The sequence below is a fragment of the Leopardus geoffroyi genome, chromosome B2 (genome assembly GCF_018350155.1).
Source record: "Leopardus geoffroyi isolate Oge1 chromosome B2, O.geoffroyi_Oge1_pat1.0, whole genome shotgun sequence".
NCBI classification, from domain to species: domain Eukaryota; kingdom Metazoa; phylum Chordata; class Mammalia; order Carnivora; family Felidae; genus Leopardus; species Leopardus geoffroyi.
The window spans coordinates 5,600,869-5,615,997 of NC_059332.1; the positions used below are offsets into that span (position 1 = coordinate 5,600,869).

The 15,129-nt window shown below is 37.2% G+C and overlaps 1 protein-coding gene across 1 annotated transcript in view; it reads left to right on the top strand.

The window, feature by feature from the left end:
• Nucleotides 1-2,723, top strand: part of DCDC2 (doublecortin domain containing 2) — a 165,012-nt gene extending 162,289 nt beyond the window's left edge. The window contains exon 11 of the mRNA XM_045497231.1: nucleotides 1,124-2,723. Coding sequence (XP_045353187.1) covers nucleotides 1,124-1,228 — 105 coding nt within the window. The 3' untranslated portion in view covers nucleotides 1,229-2,723. The remainder of the gene's footprint in view (nucleotides 1-1,123) is intronic.
• Nucleotides 2,724-15,129: the final 12,406 nt, after the last annotated feature.

Sequence of the window (15,129 nt, forward strand, 5' to 3'; positions counted from 1 at the left end):
TGTTTTTATTGAGCTTGTGTTATATTCAGAGTGCTACTTGAGACACTTCATGACATAGTAACGTGAGATAAGAGACAGTCCCGGCAATTTTTTTTTTTCTTTTTTAGAGCATGTATTATGGCTGTAGGGGAAGGGGCCTGGAGCTCTTCCTACTCTCCCACACTGGTGGCCCCTGTGGGGGCTGTCGAGCCTCCAGGAGTCCATAGAGCAGAGTTGGGAAACCAACGGACTCTAATCTCATCCCCTCGGATTTCAGTCTAGTGGGAGAAAGACTGTACACGAGGCAGTATTGTTAATACCATAAAAGAAGTCCCAGTGGCACAGATGCCATTGCTGTTGGAGACACACCGTCCCTGTACTTGATTTCCTCTCCTGCTCTTGTCTTACCTGGTAGCATATTCACGAGGAATTTGTGAGCTCTAGTAGGAAACTAACAGAAGAGCATCTGGGGTGGGGCTGGGTTAATGTGCCACGAGGGCAGTATTGCAATTGGACATCTCCCCTTTTCTCCGAAAATGTTAAAATGAAGAGTATAAACATGCTGTTGAAAAGAACTTAAAGTGAAATCAAGAAAAAAAAATTGAGAAAAATAAAGCCTGCAGCACAAGAAATGAGTCTGTGCTTTTAAAGCACATCGGGAAGGGCTTTTGTGCAAGTAAGGTATTGAGAGGGATGTGTCCACTGGGTACTGACCAACTGAAAAACAAAAGGAACCTGAGGACTATTTTTTGTTGAATGTTTATATGATTGCATGAAATACTGAGTAATTTTTTTCTTAAAAAAAATTTTTTTTTAACATTTATTTATTTTTGAGAGATAGAGAGAGGCAGAGCATGAGCAAGGTTGGGGGGGGGGGAAGAGAGAGAGAGAGAGAGAGAGAGAGAGAGAGATACAGATACAGAATCTGAAGCAGGCTCCAGGTTCTGAGCTGTTTGTTAGCACAGAGCCCGACACGGGGCTCGAACTCACAAACTGCAAGACCATGACCTGAGCTGAAGTCGGACGCTCAACCGACTGAGCCACCCAGGCGCCCCCTGAGTAATTTTCTTTTTCCTTGTGAACTTTATGACGTTTGTAACTAAAGAGCTGATAAATATCTTTGTCTTGATCTCTTTTCTTCCAGGCTGACTTAGACCCTCAAAGACCACCAAGACCAGAAGTAAAAATCACCAGTCCACAAGAAAATGAGAACAATGAACAAAACAAGGACTATGCCGTCGTAGCATAGATCATTTCTAAAAAGAGAGTGCATTAGCAGAAAAAATGAAGGGTTCTAATACTTGAATGATAAGTATATAGTTATTGCGGAACATAATGTGACAACATGGTTGACTGCTACCTACTGAATTTTAAGATTAGAGGCTTAATGGAAAGATTAGATGATTTTGAGTAGCTACTAAAGGACAGTGGCTTCTTTTCATGGGATGTGTTTTTAAAAGTCATTTAGAAAAATTAAGAGGGATAGAGGGGCATTTGCACTGGATGACAATTGGCCACTTGTCTTTGTAAGCAATGAAAAAGAATAGGACCACACTTCTTGTATACTTTTCCATAAATTTAGAAGTGAGGTTATTAGATGGGAGCTTATTCTAAAGCACTTATCTAGGAAGGCATAGAATTTTAAAGAAATGATAATAGGAAAACCTGTACTATTTTTTTAAAGCAATAAACTCTTTAATAACCACCAATTTTAGTGTAGTTTTAGGCAGTAGATCGAAATGTTTCAATGACTTGTTGACATTCCTTCCTTCTTCCTCCTTGTCCCTGATCCCATCTCACATGAATTAAAAAGGCTATAACCCAGTTATGTCACCAAGCTTGCTTGGATGGTTTAAAAGTTCTGATTATGTTAGAAGACTCAATATTGGCTAAAGATTGAATTCTCTCCAAATAGTTTTTTTAACAAAAAAAAAAAAAAGCCAAAAAACAAACAAACAAAAAAACCCCACAAAGCCAAACAAACAAAAAACGCCCAAGAAAGCATAACAGGAAAAAAGGAGGAGGCTATGTGGGGAGTTTGTCACTGCTTGATCTGACTTGCTTTTTGGATTAGGATTTCTATTTCTTACTATTTCTATTAGGATTAGCTTTGTCATATTTTTGCCCCAAGGGGTATTAGCAAGTGTCTATTTTAATGGCCAGTTATATTTAGACTTTCAAGCAGCTTCCTCCCTATATAATTAGAAGCCATGTGATAGAAATTGTTGAAAAATGTTTAAATTGTCATCATGAAACCAGTTCCTTATTAGAATTTTGTGGGCTAATTAAATCAACTTGCAATGACCTTGCTGGGTGTATATGGGGAGAAAGACAATTGTATTAGTTTTCTTAATTTTTAGGAGATGACACAGATCTTCCTTAAATATAGAAATGATATATTTTTCTCACGTGAAAGACTATTTTCATTAGTTATGTAGATGTTATATATTTGAAATGTAAACTTCTAGTGCTCTTAGGTTTAAACGATTTTCTTCCTCTCCAGATTTCCTAACCAATCATTTAGAATAAAAGTAGTTGTATCAAGCACTTAAGAATACTACAGAAAATGAATGTATTTTTCCTAGAAGCTATTTTAATATTTTCTACAAATAGGAAGCATAAGCGGAGACTGTAATGTAACAGTATTGGAAAGAGAGAGTGATATAAGGGCATATTAATCTGGGAAGATGAATTATAAATGGGGGTTCTGTATTTCTGGTATAAAATGTAGATTGCACTTTTTACTAGTAGGCTTATTTTTTTTCAAGTGGGATGATACAAAGCGTGATATATTACAAGCAACAGTCTTGTTGTTAGGGAAATAGACTAGCCTGTTTTTTAATGTTAAATTCCCATGCTACTCTTGGGCCTGGGGTTAATGATTTTAAATAGTTTATAGAAGTCAGGTATTGAATACAAGAAATTATAACTGGTTATCAAGGTGATTCTTTCACTTTTCTATCTGTTTCTCTTTTCCTTCTTTAATAGAAATATCTTTTTTTCCTTCCTCATGTTCTTTTCTTCATTATACTATAAAGCTTAGGTTTTCAGGAAGTTTTTTTTTCAATATAGGACATTTATTGTCAAATTGGTTTCCATACAACACCCAGTGCTCATCCCAAAAGGTGCCCTCCTCAATACCCATCACCCACCCTCCTCTCCCTCCCATCCCCCATCAACCCTCAGTTTGTTCTCAGTTTTTAAGAGTTTCTTATGCTTTGGCTCTCTCCCACTCTAACCTCTTTTTTTTTCCTTCCCCTCCCCCATGGGTTTCTGTTAAGTTTCTCAGGATCCACATAAGAGTGAAAACATACGGTATCTGTCTTTCTCTGTATGGCTTATTTCACTTAGCATCACACTCTCCAGTTCCATCCACGTTGCTACGAAGGGCCATATTTCATTCTTTCTCATTGCCACGTAGTACTCCATTGTGTGTATAAATCACAATTTCTTTATCCATTCATCAGTTGATGGACATTTAGGCTCTTTCCACAATTTGGCTATTGTTGAGAGTGCTGCTATAAACATTGGGGTACAAGTGCCCCTATGCATCAGTACTCCTGTATCCCTTGGGTAAATTCCTAGCAGTGCTATTGCTGGGTCATAGGGTAGGTCTATTTTTAATTTTTTGAGGAACCTCCACACTGTTTTCCGGAGCAGCTGCACCAGTTTGCATTCCCACCAACAGTGCAAGAGGGTTCCCGTTTCTCCACATCCTCTCCAGCATCTATATGATCCTGTCAATCGATGCAGAAAAAGCATTTGACAAAATTCAGCAACCTTTCTTAATAAAAACCCTCGAGAAAGTTGGGATAGAAGGAACCACTTAAACATCATAAAAGCCATTTATGAAAAGCCCACAGCTAACATCATCCTCAATGGGGAAAAACTGAGAGCTTTTTCCCTGAGATCAGGAACATGACAGGGATGTCCACTCTCATCACTGTTGTTTAACATAGTGTTGGAAGTTCTAGCATCAGCAATCAGACAACAAAAGGAAATCAAAGGCATCAAAATTGGCAAAGATGAAGTTAAGCTTTCACTTTTTGCAGATGACAGGATATTATACATGGAAAATCCGATAGACTCCACCGAAAGTCTGCTAGGAATGATACATGAATTCAGCCAAGTTGCAGGATACAAAATCAATGTGCAGAATTCAGGACGTTTTTAAGGGGTATCTCAATGAAACACAATGTTGTCTTACATGAAGAATAAAGTATACAAACATTTGAAGAAGATGATAGGCCATTATAATGGCAGCAAAAACGTTGAACAGTCGGGTTAGAATTCTTGTCTTGGATGGGCATATGTTACCACCTGGTGACAAGATGTAATTGTGACTTCACTTGAGGGGAGGAAGCACAACTAATCACTTTAAGATACTTTGCAAACATATATTACAAAAAAAAAAAAAACATGAATGAAATAGCATCGTCAGATCAGGGAAGACACCATTCATAGAGAATGGAAAATGTGGACGTCATTTTGGAGATGATGTCAACACAAGTGACAAAAGCTGATTCACCTCCCACACGTGGATATTTTCTCCATGGGAATGGTGGCCTCTGTGTCATCACAGGTTAATAAGCTGGACTCACTGACAGATTCGGGGACCATTTATGTGAGTGAGCAGAAGACACTTCGGTTAGATGTCAGGTATTGTTTCCGAATGAGAGGATGCTGTGAAATACTCACAAGAGCTTTGATGTGATTACCAACGGAACGCTTTGTGCTGTCAGTTCTTTGTGAGGCTGTGTGTACAGACTCCATAATTTCAGTTGTATGGGACTCTTTTCTCAAACTTAATTGGGTTTTAAGACATCTATAAACAACTTGTTTCTCAGTTGAAGTGGAACATTAGAGTTTCGCAGAGCAAATACAGATTTTAGCTAACATTTTCATGCTAAGGAGATTTCATCTGGCGGTAGTATCTGTTAAATAGCTACTGAGCATCGATCACTAGTTATAAAACATGATACTATGGCCAGACGGTAACCTTTTACTCACTATTTTTCTCCATAGCCATAGAGTAACTTTTCACTTACTAAGACATTTTTTTGCCCATATGTGTTCTGGGGGAATAGTCAAATGTCAGACTCACAGGAAGAGCATGATACTCTCATGCCTCCTGTTTTATTCTGAGACCATTGGTTCCTACAGCGGTCTGTAAAGACAGAACCATCCTACGTATATCTGGCTTGGAGTCCATTAGATATCTCTGTGGGTCTATGATTGTGAAGCCGTACTAACGCGAAATTGTTCATGTAATTTCAGCTTGTAGCTCACACACCAACTTGTAACTCATACACCAACATCCTCAAACATTTAATTATGTGACCTATCTTATACACAAAGGAAGAAGTTCATTCTCCTAGGAAACATCTGTGTATTCAAAATTGCCACAGAACATCGGGAAGGCTTTTTTATGTTATTAACTGACTCTCCTAAGGAATTAGCTCTGTACTTTTATTTTTGCTCAGTAAGTATCAGAAGAAACATTTTTAAAGGAAGATTGAGTTGCTAAAGAGAAAGCATCACATCTGAACTGTTGCCAATCTGAACAGAAATAGAATATATATGTATAGATATTCACATATACATATCAAATACTTATACAGATGCACTCACACACTTTAAAATCTTGAAAAGGACTCCTCAGGCACAGCATTATTAATAGAATAAGGCTCTTCTGAGAGAAGCAATGTGTAAAAACACGTGGAGAGGAAATGCTAAGAAATGATATATATCATGGTGCTTTAAAACTTGTTTCCTAAAGGCTTTAAGAGAATTAAATTTTTCAAACTAAGAAAGCTACCAGAATTTTAATGAAAAATTTATTCTAGGGAGAGGTGGTTGCAGGTGGATGATATATAGATAGATAAATACCTAGAAAGATAGGTGATAGATGATGGATGGATGGATGGATAGATAGATAGATAGATAGATAGATACTACATAGATGATAGCTGGATGGATGGATGGATGGATGGATAGATGTATAGATAGGTAATACATTGATAGATGATAGCTGGATGGATGGATGGATAGATAGATAATAGAAAGATAGATGATAGCTGGCTGGCTGGCTGGATAGATAGATGATACGTAGAAAGATAGATGGGTGGATCGTGGGTAGGTAGGTAGGTAGGTAGATAGATGATAGATAATCTTGTTTTCCTGAAGTAACTAGAGAGTACAGTTCCTTAGTTCTTTGTTACCAGCCTTAAGTACCATATGCTCTAGGTGCAGAATATTTCATACTAACAGAGGCTCTGTCAAATAGTTGTCCCTGTTTGTGAATGTGTGTGTATGATTTACTTGAATGCATAGAGGACTGTTTTTGGTACCAAGTAGCTAGGTCCACTACGAATAGAATAGAAGACTGACTTAGTACTTCACCACTCTATCTATAATGTTCTAGTTCAATGCTCGAGCTTTGTAGCCTCCTTAGGTGACTATAATGTCCTGGAATGGCACCACTTTCTTTCTTTTTTTTTTTTTTAAGGTTAGTCTGTTTTTTCTAAAGTGATGAGCATATAAGTTCTTTGTTATTAAATATCAGTTTTGTAAATACTCTTAAGATTCTTGCTTTTCAGAAATTACCCTGGAATGGAAATAGGTGATTTTTGTTCTTCCCACATAAAATTTGTGTATTTCCTACCAAGAAGTCTAAGTGACTTGGGTAGAGAATGAAAGTGTGCCCCCACATGTTGATGAAGAAGGAAATACGATTTAAAAAAAATTTTTGTTAATGTTCATTCGGTTTTTGAGAGACAGAGTGCAACCGGGAGAGGGGCAGAGAGAGGGAGAGAAGACACAGAATCTGAAGCAGGCTCCAGGCTCTGAACGGACAGCACAGAGCCCGATGCGGCGCTCAAACTCACGAACCGTGAGATCATGACCTGAGCCGAAGTCGGACGCTTAACTGACTGAGCCAGCCAGGCACCCCAGGAAATACTGTTTCTGAAGAGGTAGAACATCCTGTAAAATGGGAATTAGGAAAGAATTTAAAAATGTCTGAATAACCATAAAGCATTTCTAAAATCAGGAGGTAAGTAATGGAGCTCCATTGACTTAAGCCAACAGCAGACATAGCTTCAATCTGTGAATGGGATCAAATGAATTCTATGTAGTTCTATCAGCTCAGAGCACACAGTTTAATTGAGTGATGTATGGCCACTCACTGGCTTTGTCATGGCAAGTGGGAAGAGGGAGTGACCGTAGTCAATTTCAGAAGACATTTAGAGAAAAACTTAGCCTGGATTTTGCTTTGCTGCTTTTTTTGTGCCTTAAATCTTTACTGTGTACGGCGATCATGGGTGATTACTGATGTTGTAAGTAAAGGTTAAGTTGAGCTTATTACTTTTATGTAGATTTATGTTTAGAACTTCTCTTTGTAAGGAAAATTATTTGTACTTTGATCAAGTTATGAGCATTCTTTTTTTTTTTGTTTTTTTACTTCTACATCAGTGCTCACTCTGAGATTAAAAAAAAGTTTACTGTATCTTTTGAGTAAATATATCTGTGTTTCATATAACCCACATGTGTCTGGGCAATTTGTTGTTTGTGTATGATGTCGTGTTGCTAATATTGCATGTATCAATTCTCTGCATGACATTTTCCACAAATGGCAGTAGAAATTTTTTTTAAACTGTGTGGAAATTCAACACACCAAATGATACTTCTGTTTCTGTTTAGCATGGATATTAAGCTTCATTATGTAAAAAAAATTTTCTTTACATCTTCATGTACATGTTTAGTTGATAGAGTTTTCAGGTATATTAAAAAAATTATTTTTTCTTTTATAAGATAGTCTTAGGGAAACACAGGTCTAGAGTTTTTGTTACGATAAAATAAAGATATCTTTAAAAACGGAACAAGTTGCACAAATTACACATATTTTGTGTAGATATAACTATGGGAATAAACTTACGATTTCTTTTTAAACTTAAAAATTTTACAGAGTGATCAGCTAAAATTCTGCTTCAGTTTGTGGGTGAGTCACTGCCTTCCTTCATTCTAATGAATTAAAGTCGTTTTGTGTTTTCCCCTTCGTGTTTGAGAAACAAAGGCAGTTAAGCCCAAGCATTTTGCCTTCTTGGTGTGTGATAACAAACACGTGATGTGGATCGGGGCCCCACAACGGAGGAGAATGCATTAATGCTTCTGGTGCAGTTGGCCCACGTATATTTGTTACTCCACACGAGTGAAAAAGCAAACCTCACCAACAAAGAAGGCATCTAGATTGCCAGAGTCAAATCTCTTTGGAAACCTCCCACGCCCAACAATGACTCTGATTTCTATAAGGCACTGTGAAGTGATGAGTGTGCTCTGGTTATGAGATTCTTATTTATGAAAATAAACATACAGCCTTTCTGCAGGTTTCCAAGTGTTTTTTCCTCCTGCTAATGGGACCTTAATCTATTCAGTGATTGTTCAGGCTTCTCAAATGCCTTCATAAACTCAGTCTCCCATTAAAGAGACAAATGACACAGGGATGTCCTGCACTTCTCTTTCCATTTATTATTGGTTTAATCATCACAAAAATGATCTTAAAATGCAAAAAGAAAACACACATTAAGTTCAAAACTCAATGAGGCAACACCTCTTGGTTTCACTGTATTTATTATTCTTTGTGGATACAGAGAAGCATGAGGATTATTGCTGTTTTCCCTGACTCTGGCTTCTAATGTATTGGCTTTTCTTCCTTTATTTTTTTCTCTTTTGTATTTTTAAAATTTGTATTTATATTTTAGTTAATTAACATACAGTGCAATACTAGTTTCAGAAGTAGAATTCGGTGGTTCATCACTTACACACAACACCCAGTGCTCATCACAAGTGCCCTTCTTAGTACCCATACCCCATCTAGCCCATCCCCCACCCACCTCCCTCCAGCAACCCTCAGTTTGTTCTCTATAGTTAAGAGTCTCTTCTGGTTTGTTTCCCTTTCTTCTCTCCCCCACGGCCTCCCCCTTTCCATATGTTCACCTGTTTTGTCTCAAACATCACATAGTAGTGAAATCATAGGATATTTGTCATCCTCTGGTTGACTTATTTCACTTAGTATAATTAATGTATTCTAGCTCCGTTCGTGTTGTTGCAAATGGCAAGATTTCAATTTTTTGATGGCTGATATTCCATTGTGTGTGTGTGCGTACACATCTTCTTTATTCATTCAACAGTCACTGGACATTTGGGCTCTCTCCATAGTTTGACTATTGTTGATAATGCTGCTGTAAACATCAGAATGAATGCACCCTTTTGAATCTGTATCTTTGTATCCTTTGGGTGAATACCTAAGAGTGCAAATGCTGGATCGTAGGGTAGTTCTATTTTTAGTTTTTTGAGGATCCCCCATACTGTTCTCCAGAGTGGCAGCACCAGTTTGCATTCCCACCAGCAGTGCAAGAGGGCTCTCCTTTCTCCACATCCTCGCCAACACGTGTTATTTCTTGTGTTGTTAATTTTACCCATTCTGACAGTTGTGAAGTGGTATCTCATTATGGTTTTGATTTGTATTTCCATACTGATGAGTGATATTGAGGATCTTTTCATGTGTCTGTTAACCATATGGATGTCTTCTTTGGAATAGAGTCTTTTCACGTCTTCTGCCTATTTCTTAACTGGGTTTTGTTTTTTGCGTGTTGAGTTTGATAAGCTCTTTATAGATTTTAGATACTGACCCTTGATCAGGTAGGTCATTTGCAAATATCTTCTCCCATTCCTTAGGCTGCCTTTTAGTTTTGTTGATTGTTTCCTTCATTGTGCAAAAGCTTTTTGTCTTGATGAAGTCCCAATAGTTCATGTTTGCTTTCTTTTACCTCACCTTTGGCACTTGTCTAGTAAGAAGTTGCTCTGGCCAAGGTCAAAGAGGTTGCTGTGTTCTCCTCTAGGATTTTTACAATTTCCTGTCTCACGTTTAGATCTTTCATTCATTTTGAGTTTATTTTCGTGAATGGTGTAAGAGAGTGGTCTAGTTTCATTCTTCTGCATGTTGCTGTCCAGTTCTCTCAGCACCATTTGCTAAAGAGACTTTTTTCCATTGGATGTTCTGTCCTGCTTTGTGGAAGATCAGTTGACCATATAGTTGTGGGTCCATTTCTGGGTTTTCTAATTTGTTCCATTGATCTATGTGTCAGTTTTTGTGCCAGTATCATACTGTCTTGATGACTACAACCTTGTATTATAGCTTGAAATCCAGAATCTTGATGCCTCCAGTTTTATTTTTCTTTTTCCGGATTGCTTTGGCTATTTGGGGTCTTCTGTGGTTCCATACAAATTTTAGGATTGTTTGATCTAGCTCTGTGAAGAATGCTGGTGGTATTTGGATAGGGATTATATTAAATGTATAGATTGTTTTGGGTAGTGGAATGTTTTCTGTTACTTTGTGTCCCGTCTAGTATCTTTCATTAAGCCCTTCTATAGTTTTCACAATACAGATCTTTTACCTCTTTCGTTAGGTTTATTCCTAGGAATCTTAACTGTTTTTGGTGCAGCTGTAAATGGGATTGATTGCTTGATTTCTTTTTCTGCTGCTTCATTATTGGTGTATAGAAATGCAACAGTTTTCTGCACATTGATTTTATATCCGAAGGTTTCGCTGAATTCATATACTAGTTCTAGCAATCTTTTTGGTGCAGTCTTTCAAGTTTTCTACATAGAGTATCGTGTTGTCTTCAAATAGTGAAAGTTTGACTTCTTTGCTGATTTGTATGCCTCTTATTTTTCTTTGTTGTCTGAGAAATATTGCTGAGGCTAGGACTTCCAATACTATGTTAAATAGTCATGGTGAGAGTAGACATCCCAGTCTTTTCCTAACTGTAGGGGAAAGGCTGTCAGTTTCTCCCCGTTGAGGACAATATTAGCTGCGGGTGTTTCTTATCTTTGAATGCTTGGTGTTGCCCTGAGCAATCTTATACACGGTCATGATCTTAACAGCTACCTATGTACTTTGACTCCTGAATCTGTGTCCCCAGGCCAGGTGCCTTTTGTAGGGGAACTGTAGACCTGGGCATACAGCACTCAGTTGGATACCCTGTAGTTGCCTCAAACCCAAATGTTTCATTTTATTGAAAAAATATTTATTTTTTTATTGTATTTTTTTATTGCTTTTTTGAGTAGCCAGCAGGTCAGAGGAGCGGAACTAATCTATTTTTTTTATTAAGTTTTTAATTTTAATTCCAATATAGTTAACATTCAGTGTTATATTAGTTTCAGGTGCACAACATAGTGATTCAACACCTCCCAACATTACCCAGTGCTTATCATGAGGAGTGTATGGAATCCATATATTCCTATATTTCCCATCTTGGAAAATGCTGTCAGTCACCACCTGACTAGAAACCTGGGATCATCGTAAATTATCGCCACTTTCTCACTCTGTCTTATCAGTCAGTTCCTTTTTCCTTTGTTTGCTTGTTTATCTGATGCCTGGAAATATTAGTTCACTGTGTATTAATAGGCATTTTCTTGACCTTGTTTATTGGCTATGAGGGTTCTTCTTCACTGACTCTCATTTTTTCTACTAGGTGTTGGACTTTTTGTTATTACTTTGAAGGGCATTTTATATATTATTTATACCTTAGGTGGTTTGTATGCCATATATATATATGGCAGCATATATATGTATATATGTATATATGTGTGTGTGTATAGTATATGTATACACACACACACACACACACACACACACACACCTGTCAGCTTATGGTTTGTCTCTTTTGGTTTTCTAAAAATGATATCAGCCAGAGAAGTTTTTAATATTAGTCAAATATATTAATCTTTTTATTTAATTGTTTGGGTTTTTTTTGCTTTATTTAAGAAATCTGAACCCTGATGTCAGTTATATTCTCTAATGGTTTTTAAGTTTTGCTTTTTGCTTTTAGGACTTTATCTACAAGGAATGTATTTTGTGTGCTTTGGAGTTAGGAATTTAATTTTATTTTTTCATACAGATGATTGTCTTAGCACAATTTATTATTATTTTGCTTTGGAAAAGATACTTTTATTTTTATTTATATTTTTATTAAAAACATTTTTATCACGGAAATCAAATCTTCAATGTATGGAAAGACTAGTGTGGGTGGGGGCCAGGGGTCACTGGAACAGGTCAAGGTCAGCCTGTATATGATGAGGGGCTAGAAGTCTGCTAATCTGCATTGCAGCTCAATGGATGCTTTTAATCACAAAGCCAATATCACTAGGTAAACAACAGTTGTTTTTTTTTAATTGTTTTTTGTTTTTAAATTAAAGTATACTTAACATATAGTATTATCTCAGTTTCTAGTGTATGGCATAGTGATTTGGTATTTGTATACATTACAAAATGCCCAGCACAATAAGAGTGGTTGCCTCTGTTGTCATACGAAATTATTACAATAATATTGACTATATTCCCTATGCTCTACTTTACAGTCCCCATTAGCACCATTTATTGAACAAGCTGTCATTTACCCTGTCGATTTGTAGCAGAAAGTATATCAAGTTCCTGTGTGTTTTAGGAAAATTCTTGGCTCAAGATCGGGGAGAATCCTATTAACAGACTGAATTATGTCGCCCCCAAATTTGTATGTTGAAATCTCCAACCCCCAGTGTGACTGTATTTGGAGATAGGGTCTTCTTGGAGGGAAGGTCATAAGGGTGGGGCCTAATGCTATAGGACTGGTGACCTTACAAGAAGAGGAAGAGACATGTGAGTTTCCCCTCCCTGCATGCATACACAGAGGGAAAGCCATGTGAGGACACACGAGAAGGCAGTCATCTACAAGCCAGAAAGAGAAAGTGTGGTCTCTCCAGAAACCAAACCCACCCGCACCTTGATCATGGACTTCTTCTCCCTCCAGAACGGTGAGAAAATAAATACCTGCTATTTAAGCCACCCAGTCTGAGGTGTCTTATTATAGCAGCTGAGTGACGAGTACAAATCCCTTCTTTCTGGGTCCTGAATTATGTAATAGGAATTTTTTTTAAAACTGGTGAATATGTAGAAGATACTAATTTAGAACTGTCTTTTTTTCCAACAAATTCTTTTTATTTTATACTCAAAATAACATTAATTTTGTACCCTACATTATCCACATTTGTTTTCTAGTCTCCTGCTAATGAGCCCCCTTCCTTAGAAGAGGATTAGAGACTGCCTCCGTAGAAAAGTGGACCCAAGGAGGTTTGCCCAGGGTCCAGCTCCTCAGCTAGAATCTGGACACTGCTTCTCCATTCATGTGGTGACTATTATTTTCTTTTATATCCAGGATGGTTGACAATAGTGAGTTACAATGGAAAACCTGTCTTATCTAAGGTATCGGAAGACAGGTTTCCTCTCTAAAAAAAAAAAAAATTAGAACAAGCATGCAGAGATAGTCATGACAATGTGCTGCGTAGAAAGGCATGTTATAGTCCACGCTTGATTCCTTTCCTTTCCTAAAACCTGTAGATATGATCTCTTGGGACAGGAACGGCCTAAGCCTTGGAGGTACCCGGCTCTCCTTGTGATAGTATATTAAGTTCTTGTATTCATAGATGAAGGAAGTCTGTTCATGACAAATGGCCTAAAGAAGAGAGTTTGTCCATAGATTGTCCTCATGTTCCGCCTCCATTCTGTTTTATAGGGCTCCTTATGCCAAAGTTTCACTTTTAAATTACTATAGCTTTATAATAAGAAGGGATATTTGGTTTTATGAATGCCCTACTCCATTCAAAACCATCTTGGCTCTTTACTGTTGCATACATATTTATAGGCTAAACTTGTCAGGATCTGTGAAAAGATTTTGATTAAAACTGCACAGGTCTTTATAATATTGAGATATCCTCTCTATAAATTTGAAACTTACATGTATCCAGGTCTTAAAAAAAGTCTTTCCAAAAATTTGCATAATTTTTATTGTGAAAGTCTTGACTATCTTTTAATATATTTAATCCCAGATATCTTGTCATCCTATGGCTATTGTGAATAGAATAGTTTTTTAAAATTATGTTTCCGATGATTTATTCACTATATTGAAGATGTCATTGATGTCTGTAAATTGCTTTCGTATTTAGCACTTTGCCGAACTCCCTCATTAAAAGTTTCTGTAGGATTATAAGTTTCTGCAGGATTATTTTTAGAGAGGGAGAGGGAGCATGAGCAGAGGAGGGGCAGAGAATCTCAAGCAGACTCCATGCTCAGCATGGAGCCCCACGTGGGGCTCAATCCCATGACCCTGGGATCATGACCTGAGCTGAAATCAAGAGTCAGGTGCTCAACCAAGTCAGCCACCCAGGCGCCTCTCTGTAGGATTTTTTTTTAAGTGTATTTATTTATTTTTGAGAGAGGGGGGGAGCAGGGAGGGGCAGGGAAAGAGGGAGACTGAGAATCTCAAGCAGGCTTTGCACTGTCAGCACAGAGCCCAATGTGGGGCTCGAACTCCCTGAACCTTGAGATCTTGACCTGAGAGGAAATCAAGAGTCAGATGCTTACCAACTGAGCCACTCAGGTACCTCTCTGTAGGATTTTTTATGAAGGCTATCATGCTGTGTGCAAAAGTAACACTTGTTTTTTTCTGTTCCAATCCTTAGAAATATTTGTTTGTTTGTTTGTTTCTAATCCTTAATGAACTAGCTAGAACCTCCAGCATATCTTGAATGGAAGGGGCAATAGCAGATATTTTTGTATATTCAGGGAATATATATTCAGGGATATTCAGGGAATGCTTCTAGTATTTAATATTAAATGTAATGTTTGTTTGTATTTTTGGTATATACCTTTTGTCAAGTTACATTTCCCTTTCACTTGTACTTTCTAAGAGGCAGTTTTATTTGCAAGCTCTGAATGAGTTTTATAAAATTCTCCATCTAATAAGATTTTCATTATTTTTTCCCCTTTAGTTTTTTTATGTTGTCAATTACATTATTTTTTTTTCCTGATGTTAAACTATTACTACATGCTTATGACAAACAGTAACCAGTAATATGTACCTGCATTTTTTATGTGTTGCTGGACTTGATTTGCTAGGATTTTTATATCTATGTTTGTAAGTGGAATTGATCTATTTTGATCGAGTCTCATATGATCTCTTTCTGGTTTTCCTCTCAAGGTTATACTTCTTTCTTTCTTTTTTTTTTTTTTTTTCAACGTTTATTTATTTTTGGGACAGAGAGAGACAGAGCATG